Source organism: Acomys minous (genome assembly GCF_964271855.1).
Source record: "Acomys minous genome assembly, chromosome: 6".
NCBI classification, from domain to species: domain Eukaryota; kingdom Metazoa; phylum Chordata; class Mammalia; order Rodentia; family Muridae; genus Acomys; species Acomys minous.
The window spans coordinates 23,316,136-23,340,380 of record NC_140487.1 but is presented as its reverse complement, the minus strand read 5'-3'; the positions used below and the strand labels follow the sequence as shown (position 1 = coordinate 23,340,380).

Below are 24,245 nucleotides of genomic sequence, written 5' to 3'. Positions count from 1 at the left end.
TCATCCTGTATTTGAAACTTCTTGACTTTTAACTAAGCCACACCTCATGGTACCTATCACCTTGTTATGTGTCTCAAATAGGGAGAACTCAGGATCTAAAAACTGGGTTTCTCTCCCTCCATTAAAGAATTGTAAATGTGCCTTTGTATAAACTATCCATGATGGTGTTTTCAACACAAGTTTGCATTTTCATTTATCTTTATTATTTGGTATTCATGTCCAAAGACGCCTCCTCACAAATCTAGACACAGCAATCAGCTTCAAAGAATACTAAATTGTATCAATAGTGTAGCAGAATTCAGGAAGCCTCCTCCTAAGCCAGCCAAAGTCTAACTGGGACACTCCGAGAGGATACGGTTCTCCAGAGGGTTCCCTGTAGCACACTCTTGACTGTCAAAACAGCCGTGCTGTTCACTCTGAAAGATACTGTTTCACTACTAAAGAGTTATGTAAACACAATCCTGAAGCTGAGCATTGCTGAGAAGTTCTAGTTAAATATTTCCCTTGCATTGCAACCAAGCTTTCAAGAAATAGCAAAGGCGGATTCTAACAACTAGTTAAGAGGAGTGTTGTGCATAAAAACCTTTAAAGCTGATAACAGTCGCCAAGTCAAGGCAGTTGTGTAGGGAAAAGCATATGGACGACTGCTTGCCAGCCAAGTCCGGAAGTCAGCCCTCCTGTGGCCTTGGGCCTCTGCTGTGTTCTTCTCAATAACTGTTACTCACAATAACTGGTCTGTGATGAAAACCTAATTCTAATGCTTCAGTATGTTAATTCTCAGCACTGAAAGTATGTCAGATTCTAAAACTAGCCAGTGAACAGGCCAGCCTTACTCGGGATTTAACTCTGTCCCACGAACCTACAAATCTCATTCAAGTCTAGAACCCTTCTCAGACCAATAAAGACAAACTATCCAGGCTGGCGAAGAAAATCAGTTACACAGAAACAATCGTCAAGCTTCCATAAGAGCTGTCATCTAGCACGTGCCAGTGCAGCATCTGTGAGCCAGGAGTCATCTGATAACCACCATAGTAAAAGGAGAGAGAAGCATACTTGGAAAAAGGTCAGCAACGTTTATAATTTGCTGTGAAAATACCTGATTTCTCACGGGGCCCTGATAACAGAGTGACTTACCTAAGTAACTAAAGGAAATATTAAAGGGAGCCTAATTCATACAAGTAGGATGCAATTTTCCCTTGAACTGTATTTACTGAAGCACACTTCAAATTCATGAATACGGACAAGTGAACTTTTTCTCATAGAGAAGTTAAATGTGAAACCTTTAACAGCAGAGATTTAGGCCTCCATACAAAGAATCTTCAAGCCTCAAAACTGTAGCACACTGTCCTTGGGTTTCTATTGCTGCGATGAAACACCACGACCAAAAAGCAAGTTAGGGAGGAAAAGGTTTATTTGGCTTACACTTCATATCACTGTTTATCATCAAAGGAAGTCAGGGCAGGAGCTGACGCAGAAGCCATGGAGAAGTGCTGCTTACTGGCTTGCTCATCATGGCTTTCTCATCCTGCTTTCTTATAGAACCCAGAACCACAAAGCCCAGGGATAGCACCATCAGCAATGGACTGGGCTCTCCCGAATTGATCACTAACTGAGAAAATGCCTTACAGCTGGGTCTCATGGAGGCAGTTCCCCAACTGAGGCTCCTTCCTGTCTGATGGCTCCAGCTTGTGTCAAGTTGACTCACAAAACCAGCCATTACACATGCTGTAGAGAAAAGGGTTTTATTTGGGGGAGGGTGTTTCTTTTCTGGTGTTTTGGAGAATATTTAGCCTACATAGGCTAGTTTGGCCTCAAACTTAAAATCCTCCTGCCTCAAGCCTCTGAATTGCAGGTGTACAGGAGCACACCCAGCACCTGAGTTACCTTGACTCTGATAGATTATGCCCGTGTCACAGAGTTGGGCCCATGGTTACCATATCTTGGGTTGGCTCCTGAACACAAGCTCCACAGAATACAGCCAACAAGACCATTTCTCGTCCGCCAACCTTAAACCTAGAATTCACTAATCTCAAGATCCTATACTTTTAAAAGCCTGGTAATTGAAACTTCCCTAACTGTATTTTCTGTGGAGGATTCAAAAGACCTTAAGCAAAATTAAAATCAAAGTCCTATAAGGATTTGACTTTGGATTTTTCACCAAAAAAAAAAAAAAAATGTGACCAGTGGAACCAGTAACATACATATGCACTCTTCAGTGAGTAGCATTCTTAGGAAATAAAGTTATCGAGGAATAGTCCAGGATCCCTGCCATCCTCCTGTAGCAGGGCCACAAGTTGCCAAGTTATATTGTCACCCATCTAGTGTTCCCTTTCACCTAAAGCTTCCCAAAGGGCTTAGTCCTTACCCAAGTACATGAGTAACCTGTAGCCTTTGCAGAATTTGACTTTTAAACTTGCAAAACTAGTTCCCAACTGGAATGTCCCAAAGCACTCTCCCTAGGGCAACATGTGCTTTTGAAGTTAATACCTGGACGATGTGTTCTGTAGCATCTGCCAACTGAGACTCCCGTAAACAGACAATGTCTAACATAAACTTGACTTTCATAAAGTCCTATCAAAACTATTGTAACTGTTTTGAATGCCATTAGGTTTGATAAAACCACTGAGTTAATGAAACATTAAAATCATAAACTGGCTTTCAGAATTACACACTCAAAAAACAGTACACTATGAAAGCTGTTTCAAAGCTTCATTCTCTCCCAAGCTGCAGCGTGCAGTCAAGAGCCCACGGTGCTTCCTTGGTCCTTTTTTCATTTTGATCTTCGTTTGTAACGGATTACTGGGTTTTCAGGGGTGTGGATCATTGTTGTATAATTCACACTGGGAAAATATCCATTGATGAGGTCAAATTCATATAAACGGAGCATAGTGGACCAAATTGTCTTAATCTGAACATAGGCAAAATTTTCTCCAATACAACGATGACGCCCTGTTTAAAAGGGGAAAAAAGTTTCATCAGACTAAGTTTTAGGTTCTTTCTTACCTCTTTAAGCCTAGAGTGGCATTCGTTGTAGACAATCAGGAAATGTGTAACTATAATAAAAAGATGACACCTTGCACATAAAGTAAAAATGTAAATCATTTTAAAACCCAGATATTGCCAGTGTTAGAGGAAAATGTGGGTGACTATATATATATTTTGGGGGGGGGGGGGAGTGACTATATTTTTAGAGGTTTAATTCGAATCATAAGATAAGAATGTGTGAGATACAGGTCCCAAGAGCACTCCTGTGTTACATGTGAACAGGTCAATCAAAATCCCAGATGCCCATTAGTGATATAAACCCAAAATAACATCTACACTAAAATCAAAATCAACTGCGGAAGCTGACAAATTCTAAAATCGACAGGGAAACAAGGCCAGAACACCCATAAGCATGGACTACGCTGAAGAACTTAACAGATTTCAACTTTGATTACATGACTAAAAGTCCAGGAACAGTGTGGTGCTGCGCTGCACAAGGTCAACTAGAGCAAAGGGAAAGAACCCAGAGCCCAGAAATAATCTGATGGCCATCTGCTGCTCAGCCAAGGTCCTGAGAGCAAGAAAGTGTTGAGAATTAAGTAGACACTAAAATGTGGGTGTGGAGAGAATACATCTAAGAATCACAAAGTTCATCTCTCTCTCACATCATACTTAAGAATTCAAGACAATCCTAGATCATCAATGCTAAAGGCACTAAGGTTTAGTAAAGAGCAGGAAACCACATTCATGACGTGTGGTTTGGCCAAGAATGCTTGCTGCCTTAAGACTGAAGCAGTTTGGCCTCCCAGTGTGGTGGTGCATGCCTTTACAGCATCTAGGAAGCAGAAGCAGGCTAATCTCCCTAAATCAGAAGCCAGGCAGGCCGGTAAAAGCTACAGAGTGAAACCCTGTCTAAAAACAAAAACTAAAGAAAGAAAGAAACAAACAAACAAAAAGAAAGGAAGAAAGAAGGGGAAAAGAAAAAACAAAATTCAACATGGCTTTATAACTATGTTTACATGGCCCATTAAGCATTTATTTGTGGGAGCCACATTTACAGAAGCCATTTACATTGGTCCACATTCAAGAGAAGTCTGTCTTAAAGAAAAAAGTTGAAGAATTAATAGCCACAAACTGCAAGTACCCTGACAGAATCAACAAAAGAACTGATGACTTACAATATGTAACATAAGAACTATTTATAGATAAATAAATAACAAGGAAAAACAGAGCAGCAGCTGGAGTGAGATGCAGCTGCAAGCCAAGGATTACCAGAAACTTCTACGACTAGGAAAGAGTAAGAAGTCTTCGTCAAAACCTCCAGAATCAACACCTTGATTTCAGATAACCATCCTCCCAAACTGCAAGGTGACAGTCTTGTTTTTAGGCACTCAGGTTATGCTAGCTGTAGATACTATAAATACTAACACAAAGAAGAGCCAGGATTGTGATTAGGACCATCTACTGACAGGATAGTAAATGGACCTAATACTCAAAGCTGTCCAAAAAAGCTGCTGCATACAGTACAAGAGCAGCCTGGTACCTGGAAGCCAGGGGAAGTGGGCACGAGTTTAGTGATGACTCCTCTCTCCTTACAGAATCTGAACTGCCAAGTTCATCTATAGTCCTTTGTATGTGATAAGCGCACTTGTTAAATATGCTCTGAACTTCCAGGCCTTCATATGTTTAGAACTAATAAAAGGACGTGGGTCAGAATGCAAAGATTCAGCCTTAGACTCATGAAATCTTTTCCACTTTCAAAGACCCCACCCCAAAAATGTGCAGGCATGTTCCTCGGAAGGGGAGAAACATACTTCTCTCCCCAGCCTCTCTCTCTGGAATCTGAATGTCAGGGTGGTTTCCTGAGGCACAGACATACTACAGCAACAAGCACTTCAACCGAAAGTGCAGTCAATCATCTCACCAGCTCCAAATGGCACGTAGGCAAACTTCTCTCCTGATGCTGGGTTATCCTGTAAGTAGCGGTCAGGATTAAAGTCCAGGCGTTCTACCCAGGAGTCCTTCAGTCTTTGATTGACAGTAGGAGAAACACACACCTGATGTCCTGGAGGAATGGTGTACCCTGCCACAGTCTACAAAGTGAGAAGGAACACAGTTTGTTAGAGAGTGTTTCGTGATGGACCAAATGAGAAGAAGGCATTAGTCAGTGTCAGTGTGGACTGTGCATCCGTTTAAAGCTGTCTAGATGATAAACTAAGATTATCTTGACTCAAAGTTGTTTACAAGTCTGCCAATACTGAACTAGAAGTGTATACAAACCCAGTTCAAGGCAGAGTAAAATCGAACCTTTTCATAATCTGACCTATGTAATTCATGCAGGTTTTACAAAATACCATATTGTGTTTAAAGGCAAGAAATGTACCTCTAACTTTTAAAAACTACAATTGTTAAATTAAAAACATAATCAACATTAGATAAGCATGCTTAATGTCTATAATTATGTAATAATGTTCATATATTTACAATGTCGGCAGTTTTTACTCCTATGTTAATAATATTCGCTGTGATATACTGGGGGAAGAGGTCCCCCTCAGTCACAGCCATAGGGGAGGGGAGTAAGGGGAAAGCGGGAGGGAGGGAGGAATGGGACAATACAAGGGATGGGATAACAATTTAGATGTAATAGGAATAAATTAATAAAATGTATTAAAAAATAATAATATTCACTCTGAAACTGGGCCCAGAAGGGAGAATGTAGGCGAGAGACTGACCTGAGGGGTCCTGGCCATTCTCATCATGGTCATGATCGGAGGCCGCAGTCTCAGGGTTTCTTTTATGCATCGATCAAGCATATTCAGATCCTTCAACTGAAAAGAAAGAAAGAAAGAAATCAAGAATTATTTCTGGTCCCTCCCCAAATCTTCACCATACCTCAACAGCAGGAGAGAATTATTCTAATTTTCAAGTTAGTGTGAGAGTATCGAGGCAGCAGTAACTGGTTCATGATGGCTGGGCCTGCCAAGTTTTATCACTATCAAGGTCAACAAGGGAAGGAGGAGGGCAAGATAACAGGAAGACGGTGAATGGTATGGTTAAGGACAATAAAATTCACTCTTTCAAAAATTAAGATCATTAAAAAATCAGTGTCAACTTTTTCAAAACTCTGAGAAATTAGAAGGTTTGTAATAACGTACCAAGAGTTCACTCAAGAAGAAAGGAATCTTCGTGAGGAAAGCAAGCTTTGGAGTATGACTTATACTACGGCAGATCAAAGGGAGCCTCAGAAAGCAAAAGCATGGAACTACCCCCAGAGAAGCTGGAGCAGATCTGCCAAGAGCAGTCAGGCACAGCAGCACCCCCCCCCGCACCCCCCCCCCCCAGGCAGCCTGGGCTACACTGAGACCTTGTATCAGAGAGAGAGAGAGATCCAGCCAATACAACATTTTAAGTACTTGGGGTGGTGATACACTTAAGAGATAAAGCAAGATACTTAAAAAGAAAGCACCTGGAAAATGAAAACGAGATGTCTACAAGAGAGCCTGGAAAGTTCTAACATAACGCCACATGCATGTACAGGAGAGCTACAACATGCAACGTGAGATATGACAGATCCAATCTCTCACCTGTGATTGACCAACACACAAAAAGTAAAGGCTAAAAGCCAAGTTGAAACAAACCACCTGAAGGACTGTGAAGAACATGCCCAGAACATGCAAAGCTCCTCAGCAAAAGCTAAGAGTTCAAGACAGTTTAAGAAATCACTAACTGAGATGCCCACACATCACAGCATCTTTAATCCCAAAGACAAGCACATCTCCATGAGTTCAAAGCCCCACTGGTCTACACAGTGAGTTCCAGGACAGCCAAAATGAAATACTGAAATGATCTCTCAAACAAACAAACAAACACAAAAAGTTCAGTGACTACAGATGAACACGGACTTCACATAATCCTGTTTACAAACCCCAGAGATCTCATTTCCAGACTTGCCACTGCTTTTCAATGTAGGAAGTACAACAAAAATATTAGAAACCTTATTTAAAAAAGAAATAAGTACAACTCAAAAGGAAGTTTAATAGGGATTATGTCTGAATTAGATTTTTTTTTTTAAACTAAAGCAACTAGCTCCTTACAGAGCATTCAAATTTAGTAAACAGAAATCAACACAGCAGTCAGGGGACACTTGAGAGCATGCAGGACATGTCCCCTTCCTTACTGGCCACCTCTCCTACAATCTCAGCAACTACCAAGTGACCTCAGGGACCAGACTTGCAGCTCTAGGGTTTGTGGAGCTGACATCCTGGCACCTGCAGAATGGAATGAATGGCCACAGCCACAGCCTCCAATAAGGACAGACACTAAACTTTGAACTACTAGATGAATTTATACAGACGATTATGAAGACCTTCGAAGAACAAAAAGAAAATTAGGCCTAAAGTATGAGACAATATGACAATACCTCACCAAATAGAAAAGAGATTATTTTTAGAAATATAGAAATCCTTGACCTGAAAGGATACAAATAACATTCTCACTGGAGTAGATCAATAGGAGATTTGAACTGGCATGAGAATAACATAAAAAGAATACTTAGGATGTAGCAAAATGGGGCTGGAGAGATGGCTCAGAGGTTAAGAGCACTGACTGCTCTTCCAAAGGTCCTGAGTTCAATTCCCAGCAACCACATGGTGGCTCACAACCATCTATAATGTGATCTAATGCCCTCCTCTGGCCATTGAGCACTGTATACACAATTAAAAAAAAAAAAGGATGTAGCAAAATGGCTCAGCAAGAAAAGGCATTTACTGCCAAGATAGATGGCCTCAGTTCACTCCCTGGAACTCAGAGTGGACAGCCCCAACGCCTCCGTGCTGTCCTGACCACTACCTGTGTACCGTGGAAATGCATGTGCATACCACACACCAAATAAAGAACACAACACAAAAAGAACACACTTAGCAAAGAAGATGGAACCGCTATCACTGAAGAATAAAAACAATTAAAATGTTGGAAGAAATTAAAAGCCAAAAAAAAAAAAGAAAAAGGAAGGAAGGAAGGAGCTATGCACGATGCAGTCACGGCATGGGAGTGTGTCTAAAGACTAAACTTGTTAGAATGGCAGTCAATCAATCATTTTTGCAGAAATTGCTAAAATCATTATGAAAATTGAAGGAACTAAAAATATCCTGAAAGATTAGAGCCACACTCTAAAATTTAAAACTTATAAAAGGAGACATATAGCTAACACATAAGCTAAACACACGGCTTGATAGAATGGGATCACAGTCAAGAAATGAAGCCTTAAAGTTACGGCCAATAGATTTCTGACAAGACCATTCAGAGGGAAACAACAGTCTTTTCAACAAATGGTGCTGGCACAAATGGATTTCTACAGACAAAACAGGCACAATGGTCCCTCACCTCACAGGGTATCAAAAGTAATTCAAAACAAATCAAAGACCCAAAAGGAGAAGGAAACTAGGAAAAAAGCAGAGGGAAGTCTCCACCTTTTGAAAACACACACAAATGCTCAGGCCAGTAAAAGGAGGCAGTCCATGTCATAAAGGGACAGACATTCTCCTAAGAAAACATCACAAAATACTCAGCCATCAGGGAAATGCCACACCCGCTCAGTGACACGCATCACAGCCAGCGCACAGCAAGCACCCACAGACATCAGAACACGTCAGTGCTGGTGATGAGGTTAAAATGTTTGGCAGTTCAGTACATCAAACATGAAGCTTCTGTATGGGCCAGCAATCCCACTCCAAAATATGTACTCCACAAAATTGAAAACAAATGCCACAAAATCAGGACAAATGTTTGGAAATGACACTTTCATCAGATCCAAACTGTGAAGGTAAAGCAAATGTCTAGAAAATGAACAAATGGTAAGTACCATGCAGAATGTCCATACTGGAGGGACCTTAACCTGCTCTTATGATTTGGATATCATTAAATGTGCTCTGCAGCCACTTGCACTCAGGAAGCCAGTGCAGGGATCTCTTGAGTTTAGATCAGCCTGCTCTACATAGCAAGTTCTAAGCCAGCCAAGAGCTAAAGAGTAAAACTGTCTCCAAAAAGAGTGTTTCCCACAGATTCATAGAGTGATGGCAAGTAGTGGGACACTTGTAAAAGGCTAATTAATAATGGGTGCTCATTAGGAGCATGGCCCTCTCAAGGGACTGAGGTCATTGGTGGCAAAGGAGGTCTAGCTAAATTCTTGAGGCAGTTGGCATATTACCAAAGATGCCACAATAAAACAATGGATATATAGCCTTTATTATGTTTCTGATATGTTTGTATGATTATGATTAGCAAACAAAAATAACACACATACAACACACACACACACAAAAGATGTTTTATCACAGGAATTTAAGTATATCTGAACATAGCACATCATTTTCATAAAGTATCAAAGCAAAGTATAACAAAAAGAGGATAAGGCCCAGGTGTGTTTCAGGAGGCCCTGTTACACTGTGAGTGAGCCCCGTCATGCTTTTCTACCCAGCAAGCTGGGTGCAATGCACATATGAACTTATAGTGCCCATCACTGCCGCTACCACCTGAGGACAAAGGCCTCAGAAATGCATGTGATCCAGAGGCCCCTGCACCACAAGCGCAACATACAGAAGGCACTCTCCGAGGACAGAGGCCAGGAGTTAAAGGCACGCCACCAAAGCAGCAAGTGCAAAGAGCTGTAAGGCCTCAGGACAAAGCCACTGCAAACTGTAGAGAAGCACTGACATTCAGCTCTTCTTTAACCTAAGGTTGTAGAAAGTTCCTACGAGCATATTAACTGAAGCTACGGTGAACAGAAAGCCTCACGGTGTCCCCTGGAAACAAACCTGCTCATAAGTCAAGGGTGGCAGATCGTCGCCACACACTGCCTTCTGTTCTAAGTAGCATTTGTCTTGGAGTGGTTTATCCCTGGCCAAAAAGAAGCCCATCCAGGCACTGGTGGTGGAGGAGGTGTGCTGGCCTGCCAGCAGCAGTCCGATGAGCATGCCTGCTACCTCATCATCTGTCAGAGGCCGCCCGTCCCTGAGGAGAAACCACACACACTTAACATGGGGCAGACAGAGTGAATATTCGGTTTCCAGACGGAATGGTTACTTTTCTTTCCCCACCAGCACTTAGTGCTCCCAGCTCCCCTCCCAAGAAAGAGACCAGCCAGGAGAAAGCCCAGCTTTGATTACAAAAGACTTCCTTCCAGTTTATTTGCAAACGGTCCCCACGCCAGCCTATGGCATCCGGGTGAAACACTAGGGCGCAGTGCTTTATGTCTCAACAATTTACAAGTACTAATTTATTCCACTGCCTTAACTGAAAGTGTCAGTAATCTGCATCTTAATGTATAGTTTCTTGCTTCAGCTTAACATGTGATCCGACGGCTCTCACTTGTATGTAGAATCTAGTAAAGTTTGGAGAATATCATCAGCTTTTTCTTGTGACAGCCTACGTTTCTGGATGGCCTTGTAGAAAATATTCTTGATCTCCCGATGGGCTCTGTCCCTGCGCCTATAATTCAAAACCAGAGTACTTTCAATAGAGTGACATTCAGAACCCACACCCAAACATAAAGCACTAACTTTAATGACTGAAGTGGCAAGAACTCGGAACCAGGAAAGAGAGAAGACGTGGACTCAGACCATCCCCAGCAAGGACAGGACCCTGTCACGCGGCTCACCTTGGTAACAATACCTATCCAAGTAAGCATGGCCCTCCCTCACAAGCACCTCCCAACTAGTTCGACAGAATACATGTCTAAGTCAGCATAAGGTTCTACATTTTCCAAATTAGTCCTCAAAGCTACTGAGTCACACTGCCTCTTTCACAGCATTTTAGTCTAGTTTTCTCACTCTCTATAACTGCATAACTCTGCTGAGAGAAAAATCCTTATAGGTTCCAAACACGAGCCCCATCTCCTGAAACGTTTACTTTGATCAGGGTGCTCAGTATATACTAAGAGCTGTGAGGCTGCCCTTCACATACATCCGCATAGCGAGTGAGCGGCAGCTAAAACCTAAAACCAAGCCATCTTGGGGCTGAAAAGATGAGCTCAGTACTCAGAGCTCATACTGCGCTTACAGAGAATGGGAGTTGAATTCCCAGAGCCCACATCTGCCACGCCCACTACAAGCATGTTTTTTTTTAACCTGCAAAGCTTATGAATGTCATGACTTTCGGCGAGCCCCTTGGACTGGCCCTTTGCTGTAATAGCTTTTATTTGGCAGCTAAATAGAAGGAGTAGACATCAAAGGGACAAAGATCAATAATTAAAGCCCTATCTCTCACCTAAATAGAAATGACCCAGCAAGGGCAGAGAAAGCCTGCGGCTCTCGGGGCCTGTCCCACACGCCAAGGCCTAAGGGCCACACCGCTGTGCAGGAGACAGCCCCAGTCCCTATGGAAACTATAGTATAGTTGGTAAGGAGACAAACAAAAGCACAAACATTCAAAAGAAAGGTCACAATACAGGTACCCAAAACAATGTCAACGACTTTCAACTGGGTGCTTTTAAAAGGCTGTATCTCTAAGTACAGCTGAGAGACTTCTTGGCGTACAAAGGCAATATTACACAAGCAAAATATTACAAGAGGCCACAAACTACCTTATCCATAAAGTGAATCTTCCTACAAATGAGCTCACTATATAAAGAAAACTTGACCTGAGCTCTTATAAAAACGGAAGCTCCTAACCTGCCCAAACTAGAAAGCAGAGACAGCACAGTAACTATGGAAAGTCAGCCTGGTTGCCAGTGGTCCTTCTCCATACACACCTGAAGCTAGGCAGAGGCAGCCAGCCAGGCAGCAGCCAGGCAGCGTGGCTAAAACCCCCGTCCAGATCTGCATACAGCTGGGCCACCTTCTCGTTGAGTTGACTTCTAATTTCCTTCCCATGTAAACAATGGCTAGCTGTTAAAATAATGAGCTCGGAAAGGGCTTCAAACACATCTATGGAGGAAAACAAAAGATCATTCTCATTACTATTTGCAAAAATCTCTTAAAATATTTTCTTGAACATATAAAAGAAATTGTGTAGAAAAGTTGGGAATATATGTAGTCCCAATCCTATTCATACCTCCAAAGACTCCGGAGAGCTAGGTAGCTATGCAGGACTCGGGAGGCAATAGCCAAACCACTGGGCCACACTGCCCCTCTGGTCAGGCAAAAGCGGTGCCTCAGAGCACATCTGCACCTCTTTTACAAATTATTCTTCTTCAAGAGATAAGACGACTATCAAAATAAATGCAGCCACCTCATTTCCAGGTCACAGCACAAAAGCTGTGGGTAACACAAATGTTACTCAATGCTTATGAGGGCAATGAGGAAATTCCCACTCTACGGCAGGCCCAAAACCAAAGGCAGCATGCTCCGGGGTCAGATGAAGAGAAGGAACAAATGGAGAAGTCGTGGCTGTAGGTACTAGAAAACTACAGTCCCCTCAGACAACCCCAACACTGGAGACGGCATCGGCAAGCCCACTGCATGGCCCGGAAAGCAGCAACAATCACCTCACTCTTTACCTCTGCTGTCACCAAAGAACTTCCAGTTAGCACCTGCCACAAAGCATTCAGGCAACACTGGTCCTTTGGGGCTCTTCATGGCATGCCTCTCATGCTTTATTTTCAGTTTGGTTTTAGACATGGGTCGTGCTATGTAGCACAGGCTATCCTCAAACTTGTAATCCTCCTGCCTCCACTTCCCAAGTGCTACGATGCCGGGCATGTGCCACAGTTATTTCTCATTCTAGGTGAGATCACACCTGGAGCCCCCAGCACTTCAGAGGCAGAAGCAGGAAGAACCCTCAGCATATCAATAGACATTCTGATGTGCACATCAGATGCTTCTAGGACTAGAAAATACATCACATCAGCTTCCGGTAAACTAGCAATCAAGTTCCTCCACCCTGTATAGGAGCTGACAGCCAGGCTCCGAAGGTGGTGACGTGAGGCCTAACATCCTACGGCCTATAAACAGATACTGCTCCTGGCATAGATACGCCAATTGTCTCTCTGAAGACAATACTTAGAAGCGCACTATAAAGGCTGGGTTTGCTATTTCAACTGCACTGTCGTCAGCATAGCCCTCGCATTAGAGACATAGCAATTCTGCACACACTGTGCTTTGTTCTGTACATGCACACAAACAGAAAAGACAGGACAAATGGAATGCCTTTGCTTACTTCTCTCTCCGCTCTCTCCCCAACTTTGAAAGTATTCCTTCGTTTCTTTTTCAATTATAGGAACATACTGCTTGAACTGGACTATGTTAAGGCCACTTTTTAATATTTTCTTCTGTTCCAAGAAAACCTTCATTTAAAAAAAGGGGAGATATACAACATTACATTTTTATTTCATTATGAGATACATCAGGTTATTCTAACTACATAACAAAGAAAACATTCTTAAATTTGAAAATAAAAATAACCACTTTCATATAAGTCCTCATCCTATTTCTGAATATCATTCATCACTAACAATATCTTCCAGAAGTTTAGAACAGCCTGAATAAAGTAATTTTATGTTAAAACAACAGCCCTTTGAGGCATCACAATTTTAAGTCTAATAAAACGTTTAAGATAATAAAGAGATAAATCTGGGCAAAATTTTTAAAAGTCATTGCTTTTCAACATAGGGGAGACATTCATCTCCCCAGCCCTGCCAGCCCCAGAAACACTAATCCTGACTCCTAACTGATGTGGGCCATGTCTGCTACGGCTCTCACCAGGCACCTGAGTCTTCAATGTGCTCATCTGGGAGCAGGAAACCCTCTCATAAAAAACATCCCATAACCAAAGGAGACACATTAAAAGAGTTGTTTGTGTATTTGTGTGTTTGTTTTAAGATCAGCTCTCCCACTATAGTCCATGTTGGGTTTGAGTTCAAGACTCTCCTGCGTCAACCTCCCAAATGCTGGGACTGCGGCCTTGAGCCACCACAGCGGGCTTGAGAAGGAGTTCCGAAGTCAATTTCCAAGTCAAAGCTCTTGGGCTAAGAAGTCCTTTTGACGACATAGTAATATTTTCTTGATACTCTCTCAAATCAAATCTCAATATGCCAAGTTACTATTGATTTCTTTTCTTTTCTTTTTTCTTGTTCTTGTTTTTGGAGACAGGGTCTCTCTGTGTAGCCTTGGCTGTCTTGGACTCGCTCTGTAGACCAGACTGGCCTCAAACTAACAGCGATCCACCTGCCTCTGCCTACCCAGTGCTGGGACAAAACACGATTTCTTAAGTGAGGGAATAAATTAACTCTGCATTACAAGTATGTGATATTAACTGTTGTAACTAGCTAGTTTCGATTTGTCCTGGATAAAGGATAGAAAGGCCACCTACTGCGTTTGGCACATCATATGCAACTCCCTTCCCAAACACGGGTGTGGTCAGGCGACTGTAGACATCTTCTGCATTCAGGTCTTCATTCTTACTATTGAAGAGCAGTGCAGCAGCCTCGCTCCCCAAAAGGTAAGTAAAAGTCTTGCCCACCATGGTAAAGCTAAAGACAGGTCCATACTAAAGGAGAAAAAGACCACACGTGCTGTTACAAAACATTTCTTACATCACAGAATAACACCGTGTTTTGAAAGTTCCAAATATTCATAAACTTTTAAACAACTGTTTTCACCTGGCCGTATTCCACCTCCTATCTTCATCACAAAAGCAGAATAAGTATAATGATTTATTCTTTTTTAGAACATCCTGAAAATATTTTCTGCCATGCAAAACGTCAGAGCTCTAATGTATCGTTAGATGCCACTGTGTTAGCGCAGTCGGTTCCTCTTAATTATTGGCTATCTAAGTAGTACTCAAGCTGTTTTTAATTATTGTTCTACATTGCCTACATAAAATTCTTTAATCAACATTTATAAGAAAATACTTTTTTCCCTTTTGTTATAAACTAATTTATCGGGGCTGTGGGATGGTTCAGTGGGTAAAATCACTTGCCAGCAAGGATGGTCCCCTGAGTTTGAGCCCCAGAAGCCACAAATCAAATGCCATTAAAGAATCATTACAATGAAAGTCCTTGCACAAGTACACCAGGAAAGGGTGTGGTATAAGAACAGGGTATGCGGGATGGGGGAGCTAGCTCATGTACTGTGCTTGCAGAGGATCTGAGTTTGGTTCCCACATACAATTAGGCAGCTCACAATTGGCTGTAGCTATATATCTAGGGGATCCAATGCCCTCTTCTGGCCTTGGCCAGTAACTGCATTAGGGACACATACTTTCAGAGACACAAAGGCTTACACACAAACTAAATCTTTTTTTAAAAACTGTTGAAAATACACTTTGGATAAATAAGGGACTACCGACAGCCCATGGCTGGTGGGGCATGGGGAGTCAGTTTCTTTAAGGGTAGGTTGACCGTGCTCTAGCAGAGGGCCCCACACCCATGCATATATAGACAGCCCTCATTAGACTCAGTGGATTTTTTTCTTTTTTAATGACCAAGTTGAAAGAGAGACATGGGAGAAGGATTGAGGAGGAAATGGAAGAGGGAAGTGGGAGGTAAATGGGATTGAAATATATTGTATACACTTGAGGAATTCTTACAGAGTACTTTAAATTATATTAAAACAAAGAACAGGGTTCACTTAAATAATTAATATTGGGAAGGGTAATCATTAACAAGAAATCCAAAGCAGGACTATGGAGCAAACAGCTGATCTGATGCAAATGCCCTGTGTATGAAGGGAAGCGCAAAGGCTTGAGTGTGGACAGTGGAGTCACATAGGATGGACAGGACGATGGAAAGACAGACGCTTCCAAAGATACATGATTTTAAAAAGTGAGTGTCAACTTTGACTATAATTAGTGAAAATAACATGTAAGACTATTTTTTAAAACATAGCTATTAGAACTACAGGTTCCCTCAGACACTATCCCAGGACACTCACGCTGGAAAGCTGAATGAGTCAACAAGGTCTTGTCATTTTATGTTTTCAATAATGCTAACAAGCAGGGAAGGTAGTGTATTTTTTTTTTTAAATGTCTTTCTATTTAAAGAAAAGTACCTCTCTAAACTAGTTTCTCCACCTCTGGCCATGTAAAGACTTACTTACCTTCTCATATGCATTTTCCAAGAACTCAATTGGACTTTTCCCAAACGCTATTGCATGGCCAAGGAATGGAATTGGAGAGAAAATGTACGGTGGACTTTTCTAAAAAAAAAAAAAAGAGAGAAATAATTTAGTTTTCATTTTATTTAAAAAAAAAGTTTCATTTGATAGCCAGCTTGAGATTAATGTTCACACACACACACACACACACACACACACACACACACACACACACAGCATATTTAGAGAAAGTCTAACATAGAACAAACTCAATATAGAAATGTTTAGGGGAAAAGGCAGTATGATTTTAAACATTGGTAACCAGCAATAATGTCCAGTACTATTGGAGGCTTCAGACAACTTCTCTAATCATTAGAGGAGCAAATAAAGAGAGCTGGTTGTAATTCTCTGGTTTCTACAGCCTATTGCCATTCCCTTCAATCCCAGAGTCTTGCCTTACACTTTCTGGAACAGAAACGGCCAAGCAGTAACCTACAAAAAGGAAAATGTCTCTCATATTCACATGGAAACGCAAGTATGCCATGTTTCTATGAATGCAAATAACTAGATCTACCAACACTAAAGAGAACGAACCCTCTCCAAGCAGGAATTCTGTGCCACAAGTCTTTTTTTTTTTAATTCATTCATATTACATCTCAATTGTTATCCCATCCCTTCTATCCTCCCATTCCTCCCTCCCTCCCACTTTCACCCTACTCCCCTCCCCTATGACTGTGACTGAGGGGGACCTCCTCCCCCTGTATATGTAGTGCCACTAGTCTTAAGGGGACTTAAGATGTCACAAAACGAGACCTGCATATTGCAAGACTGCAACAATAAACCTGCAAGGATGAAAGCAGATAATGTTCCTCTGATATGTGGTGGTTTCAAAACACCGAAACCTCACAGCACTTTACAATAAGGTTCCTTTGTCTTTCTAGTGACAAATACTATCTCCTCAAAGATGCATAGAAGGTAGGTGTGCAATGCACACACACCCAAGGGGTGAAGGCTGGAAGGTGTGCCACGGCTAGCCTTGCCTACGTAACAAGTCCCACAGCCACCCTAGGTTACAATAAGACCCCCATCTCAAAAATCAATAACCCTATAAGATCGCAAATCTAATAAGAGTTAAGAAATAGGCACTGCCTAACCCTTGCTTAAAGATGACTCTTAAAACAAGTTAGTTGGAACTTAATGCTGGACACAGTTCAGTTAGTTTTTACATTCCACTGTCAAGTTTCAAAAGGGTGGCTCTCAAAGCTACCGAGTGTTGATTACAAGGGCATTCAGCTAATATACTTGGGAGGCTTGAAACTAGTGGTTTGGTGTAGCGCTAAGCTAGAGAAACTGGCATTTTTACAGTATCACAGGAAAGCCCTTACCACACACTCTTGTCACTTTAGAACTGGCCACAATCTCCCTGACACTGATATTAATCGTCATCAAGCCCACTAGTGCACGGGATGCTACAAACACAAAGCAATATAGAAAGAGATGGCCACCCGGACCGCAGCTGCCCGTTCCTTGCCATCAAGGCCCTCAAGGCCCTCACAAAGAACCCAAAATCACAAAGAACAGCAAAGCTAGTCCAGCGCTCTGCACTTACAGCCACGGCCAAGACAGGCCGACTTAAGCCACCTCCATCCAGGAAGTGCACAGCCAACACATGACTACAAATACTGCAAAGCACGATCCCAGCCAGGAGTTCAAAGCCGCTGCCACCGAAGAAACTGAGGCAGCCAAGCACAGGCCTCGACTTAGGATTCCAAAGATACCATCACCACAACCAAGATCAGGATCGCCTGCAGCACTAAGCGCCTGCAGCCACCAACCCCAGTCCCCAGCGCGCAAACCACCGCCAGCAACCCCGAGCAGGGAGCCCGCCAGCTCGGCCCGAGCACAGAGTGAGGACCCCTGGGGTGCACTTACCGCCCCGGCGGGAAGCTGGACCATGTGGCCCACTGCGAGCCTGAACAGGTAGACCAGGCTGAGAGTGAAGGCGCAGGCGATGAGCAGCGTGGAGAGCAGGTTGCCTCCTGTCACCTGCTCCACCGCCTGGCCCAGCACCCAGCCGCCCGACTGCAGCAAGCCCAGCAACACCATCCCGACCGTCGCTTCGCTCCGCCTGATGAGCTGGAGGCCGAGGTCGCAGCCTCTTCTCCGAAAAGATGGAGCTGGAGAAGTCGGCAGGTGGGAGTCGGGAGGCGGCCCCGGCCTCTCTACGGGCCCAGGCGCCTCCCACACCCACGGCCCTCCAGCGCGCCACCTGTACGTCACGCACGGGGCGGGGCCTTCTCTCTAGCCACGCCCCCGGCGCAATGCTGGATCCTTGCGCCACTGAGAGGGACCTGAGGAAGCAGGTTTTGCCTGTGCCTCTAGGACACTGGAAAGAAAGCGATCGCTCCAGAAACGGCCACGCCCTGGGAACTGTGAGCCACGAAGGCCCGTGTGCCAGAGGAGCACGGCCCTGGGAGCGGGCACCGGAGGGCCTGGCGGAGGGATCTCGGGACAGGCGTGGTGGCAGACAGCGGCAGGGTGCAAAGCGCTCTGTGATTGCACCACGCGCCGCTGAGGTGATATCGGCCTATGTGGCGTCAGCAGAGCTGGCGACCCGGGCACCGCCCTCTCTGTGGGGCGCCTGTCTCTGCGCCAATCCCGCGGAGGTGTGGGCTCCCTGGCTTGCGCTGAGACCAGCCCCACGTGGGCCTGGAGGGGTGGCCGGGAGGGTGAGAAGGTCGGATTATCCGTACCACCAAATTTCATTCTGACGGGTTGTTCTTGTAGCGCCACGCAGTTAACAAGCCGTAGTTGTGTACTGGGTTTGTTGTACCCGGACTAGACTTCCAAAATAAAAACAGATGTTATGAGTAAACTGAGGGAGATGTCCCCCAAACCCCCCATTTTGATAGCTTGCCTGCTTACTAGATTTGAAGCAGGAGTTACCGTGATCTCGCTCACTTGTAGCTTCAAATAAAGCATCTCTGATGACATGCTTCCAAGTTTAATCCTCCTTCCAGATCCTTACCGTGAGGTCCTCATGTTAAATTAATAAGTAGTAATATAAACTGCAGCAGTTATTCAACCAGGGTTAAGATCTAAGTTTTGGCTAAGCTTGGAGGTGATAGAGAAGTGAATAAGACAAAACTGCAAGGACCTCCAGGAATGAATAAGACCATTCAACTGCCTTTTAGATAACACCTAGAGAGCTCTCATTTTATCTTAGCGGGTCACTGAAGCCGGCATCTAAACTCATGACTTCAAGCCGCTGCCAACAGTCTTCCTGTAGTGCCTGTGTAGGAAGGTCACCACTGTACACCAGTTTCCTCCTCCGTCATATCCCTGTAATACTCCATTTTTATTGCTACTGCTCTGGGTATGAGCCTCCTCATTTCTGGTCTGTGTTACTACAATAGAAACTTTGGTCACTCTATTTCCAGGCCTGACTTGTGTGCTACATCTTTATTAACTGCAGTGAGTTCAGGCTGTTGCTAAGCCTGAAAATGACAAGGAGAAAGGCCAGTTCGACAATTATCCAATTAAAATAAGCTTTATTTAATACTGGCCAGGAAGACGGGCACTAGCCAGTTCCGTAGCCGGCATTCCCAGAGAATGGCTGCAAGATACTTGGCAAGGTGCCTGTAAAGCCAGACGGCGCCCCAGTTAGGTCCGATGGCTGCTTCTAGCCAACGTATCATCAAGCATATCCTGCGCAGCTGGGGCAAGCAACCTTGTTTATTGAAGTGAAATACATGACTTGTTTTCTCACAAAAATAACAGCCCCCAGCATTCCAGGAAGTAATCTATCCTAGGACAAAGTGGGGTTTACAAGTGAACTTTAGCCCTTCCACCATAACCCCAAAAGACACAACTTTGAACACTGTGAATCTCAGATGTTGAAATCCTAAAAGATCAAAATCCTTAAATACAGATCAGAGGGGAAGTGTTATAAAAAAATTGTTATTGATGATAAATTCGATATTTATTTTTCATAAATAAATGTGCTTGTTCAAAAAAAGAAAAAAACGGTGAAAAAAAATGTTATTGATCTTTTGTGAGATGCTGCCCTGGCAGGCCTGGAACTCTGTTATGTAGATCAGGCTGACCTCGTACTCACAGAAATCCACCTGCTTCCACCTCTGGAGTGCTGGGATTAAAGGTATATGCATAATACCTAGCCCAATTTTTAAAAACTTACGTGTTAGGGGAGATTTATTTGAGGACTGATTAAGGAAGATTTACTTGAGGATCGTGCAGAAGTAGGCAGTACTTCATTTACCATCTTATACAGTAAAATAGGCAGTCATTACACTTTTGCAATCACAAAATTTCAGGTATGGTCATAACAGCTGCACTAAGCAATGATTAGTGAAAAGCAAAGTATAGTGTGTGATCCCAAACACTCAGAAGGCAAAGGCAGGTGGATCTCAGTGAGTTTGAGGCCAGCCTTGTCTGTCAAAATATGAATTATATAAATGCACATCACTACTATGATTGATAGTTAGCTATAGCTCGCTCTGTAACAGCAACCTGAAATACCATGACAACCCAAGTTAACGAGGCTAAACAAAAACTGCTGAATTACAGATGACCACTGGGCCCACAAAGCCAGGGTCACAGAGGATATCTTTTTATGTGCTGACAAAGTTTCAATACGCATGCAATGTTCACACACAAAAGTTAACTGTAACGCACTTTTATAGACTCAAGGGTAGAAAATTTAAAATGTGTAAAACAAGCCCATCTTAAAAAGTCTTTACATAATTTATGTCACTAACATTGGATAGGATGTAAAGATATCAAGTTGTTAAAAATAATGATAATCATCAAAAATAGAAAAAAACAGTATTTCCCAACTATCATCTCCACACCAAGGCTATAGCAACAGGAGACTTACCAGGAGGTAGAGGCCAGGCTAGTCTACAGAGCGAGTCTAGACCAGTCTGAAGGAGAAAGTAAGACCCTAGATCAAACCATCAAAGAGATAATCTGAAAAATAAGACTGTACTAGAAGGAGAGATTATTAGCAGTTACATAAATATATTCCAAAGAAGAGTCAGCCAACTTTAATGATCATGAGCTACCTTTGAAGTCTTTCTGTCTTTGATGAATAATTTTGGTGTTTTGTGCATGTCTCTCTTCAAAGAATATCTTCACAAGTTTCTTTTTGTACGTTTGTTTTCTATGTGGAACCATTTATTTTTTAAGTTTATCTGAGTCAATGTACACCAGTGTGAACATTCCTACTAAATGTTTCTATCTTCTGTACCATAGTGTTTAAAGTATGTAGAAATCTGTCACAAATCACTCACTTACTGACCACAATACCAGTTTTCACTTCATTTATTTGGGGTTCTGTTTGTGTCTATAATTTTATCCTCCTAAAATATTAAACTTTTTTATATTATTATATAGTGCTATTAAACTTTATCAGAGAATAGTTTTGCCATACTTATAGTATCACAAACTGTTCAGGATAATTAAGAAAGGTAAACTAATAGTCAATCAAATTTGTGGTTTTGTTAGGTACTAGTTTTCTAAGTTAGTCAGTATTTAGCTAGAAACTAGAAATTCAGATATACTACAGATAGATGGTTTTAAAAAACCTCAGAGATCTATAGAATATGACATTTAAAGATGTTTTATTAATTTAAGAATTTTTTGACAATGAGACATGTCAGCTCCTGGCAGCTGATAATGATGACTTCGAAGATGATGATGAGCATCAAACAACCTCCTCAGGGAGATGGCTTCAAATGTGGCAAACCAGCCACTGGGCAAAACTGCCCTCATTTCTGCCAAAGACAGAATTCTGCCTGAAATTGGCAAGCTTAGATACAGGCAGAGTGGACGGCCAAACTCTGCAAGACAGGATAAGCAAGTCCTTAATAGTTCCTGCCTCACAAGTATGTCTGTCAGATACATTGGGCCAGAAGGCTAAGGATGACACTCCACATTATAGAGATATGTTGGGTGACTGTCCAGGCAACCAGCGGTATCTATCATTTCTATAGTTTTGGAAGCTGCTTGTTCTGCATTTCCTGTTTATTCAGATAATATTTGTCCTTCTAAGGTCTCTGATATTATAATCTTAAAATTAAACAGTTGTTTAGGATTTAAGAAGATGTGTTGTGGTTAATTTACCAGTATGGCCTAATAATGTTTATAATCTGGCCTATAAGTATTATTATGGCAGTATTTTCTAACCTGCTAGCAATCAATCAAGACACAGACACCTGTTATATTTTAAAATAGCCTTAGTTAACCTGTAGCAGAGCAGATATTAATCCCCTAAACGACTTCCCATAGTGGAGTAGGTCTGGGATCCCTGGCCCAATCCCATGCCATCTGATTCTAATAATTCTATCAAGCTACCTCCCATCCATAATCCTAAATACTTGCTAATATTCTTCATCTGGGCCAAGTCTCCATCCCCACCGGCCATGTGCTTCTCCACCTAACCCATGATGGAGTAACCTTCTCCTCCCTTCTCCTCCAGCCTCTTTCCTCTTAAGATTCCCTCTGTCTGGCATAGTGGTGCACACCTTTAATCGCAGCACTTGGGAAGCAGAGGTAGGCGGATCGCTGTGAATGCGAGGCCAGCCTGGTCTACAAAGTGAGTCTAGGACCGCTAAGGCTACATAGAGAGACCCTATCCTGAAAAAACAATAAAAAACAAAAAACTTTCTTTGATTCCATTTGTGATCCCTGAGATTGTGAACTGTAATAATGTCTTTGATCCCACTGTGATCCCTGAGATTGAACTATAAATCCCTGTTTCTTGTGGTTGAGCCTTAACACACCTTTAATTCAAGAACTTTCTGTTTATTGTAAATAGGTGATTAGAGTGTGGTTTAGCCAACCTCACACACACCTTTAATCACAGAGCTGTCTATATACAAGATTTAATAAAGTTAACCCTAGGTAAGAGGGGGAGCAATAAACCATCTGACAAGGATTAAAGAGTAGGAGGAACTTTTAAATTTTAAAGAGGAAAATTTTTATATTTTTGCCAAGGATTGGGACTTTTCTACCATTTCTCTTTTTTTTAAGATTTATTTATTTATTATGTATACAGTGCACATTATAGATGGTTGTGAACCACCATGTGGTTGCTGGGACTTGAACTCAGGACCTCTGGAAAAGCAGTCAGTGCTCTTAACCGCTGAGTCATCTCTCCAGCCCCTTTTCTACCATTTCTTTTCCACATTTAGTGGGATAATTAGTTATGGCATTGCTACACAAAGCAGTTTTGAGTAGGAATTTTGCACTCAGTGAGAATGTTCTGCATGGTTTCAGCATCAAGCCCACTCTGATAGCAAATGGCCACGAGATTAATATCTTCCTTGTCTTTCTTCTCAAAGTGTGCTTTGGCAAGGTGGTTGTTTAAGCCAACGCCAAAACGTACCAACTCATTATCAGTTGCCCACTTCTATCCCAAGGGTTTCAGAACATGCAAAGTAATAAAGTCAAATGACATGTTCAGACCATTGCAATACTTGAGGGCCTCCACCTTTCCCATTCTTGGCAACATCTGGTCCCACCAGGGTTCAAGTGCTGAATCTTGACATCTTCGTATCTGATGACACCTGACATAGAGATCTAAATTGTGAGCTCATAGGCTGCCAACTCAGACTACACCTCCACCTCCATAACCAGAAACGTTGACATACCAACAGATGGAAAACGCACAACCAATTGGAGCATTATTTGTGCTGGCTAGAGTAAAGCCTTTGCTTGGCTTTGTTTAACAGTCTTGGGTTATGTAAGCTGTTTTCTATGTGCATGCCCTTTTTTGTGATATATCTAACTTTAATCAAATGCATGCCCAGTCACTCATAGGCATAAGATGTTGAGTACATTTTTCCTCTCTAAATGTTCACTGAGAAGGAAAAGTTAGCCTTGCTGCACACATGAACTCCAGACCCATTGTGCTACTCCCATTACCATCTGGAGTAAAGGGCTGTGAAAAGTATAGCCAGCTGAGTCATAAGCACCCTGGGTGATGGCTGAAGCCGGAGGCGCAACATCATCAGCCATGAAACAGATTTGAAGCCGCAATAAGGTGTCATGATTATGTATAGAAATGTGGTGTTTAGAATGAGAAATGTCTCATGTATATGAATTGTGGGTCACAATTGGTGACACTCTTTGGGGAGGTTTAGGGGCTACCCCATGGCTGAAGAAAGTAAGTCACTAGGGGCCAAGGCTATAAGATCATAATGCATAAAA

The 24,245-nt window shown here is 42.5% G+C and overlaps 1 protein-coding gene across 1 annotated transcript; it reads right to left on the bottom strand.

The window, feature by feature from the left end:
* Nucleotides 1-1,393: 1,393 nt before the first annotated feature.
* Nucleotides 1,394-18,263, bottom strand: CYP51A1 (cytochrome P450 family 51 subfamily A member 1). The gene is made up of 10 exons (XM_084786932.1): nucleotides 17,946-18,263; nucleotides 16,017-16,115; nucleotides 14,290-14,466; nucleotides 13,138-13,264; nucleotides 11,732-11,906; nucleotides 10,351-10,470; nucleotides 9,798-9,993; nucleotides 5,718-5,813; nucleotides 4,910-5,078; nucleotides 1,394-2,949 (listed from the first exon to the last, which is right to left on the bottom strand). Exons 1-10 carry the CDS (start codon nucleotides 18,117-18,119, stop codon nucleotides 2,771-2,773), a joined length of 1,512 nt encoding a protein of 503 aa, XP_084643058.1. The 5' UTR covers nucleotides 18,120-18,263; the 3' UTR covers nucleotides 1,394-2,770.
* Nucleotides 18,264-24,245: the final 5,982 nt, after the last annotated feature.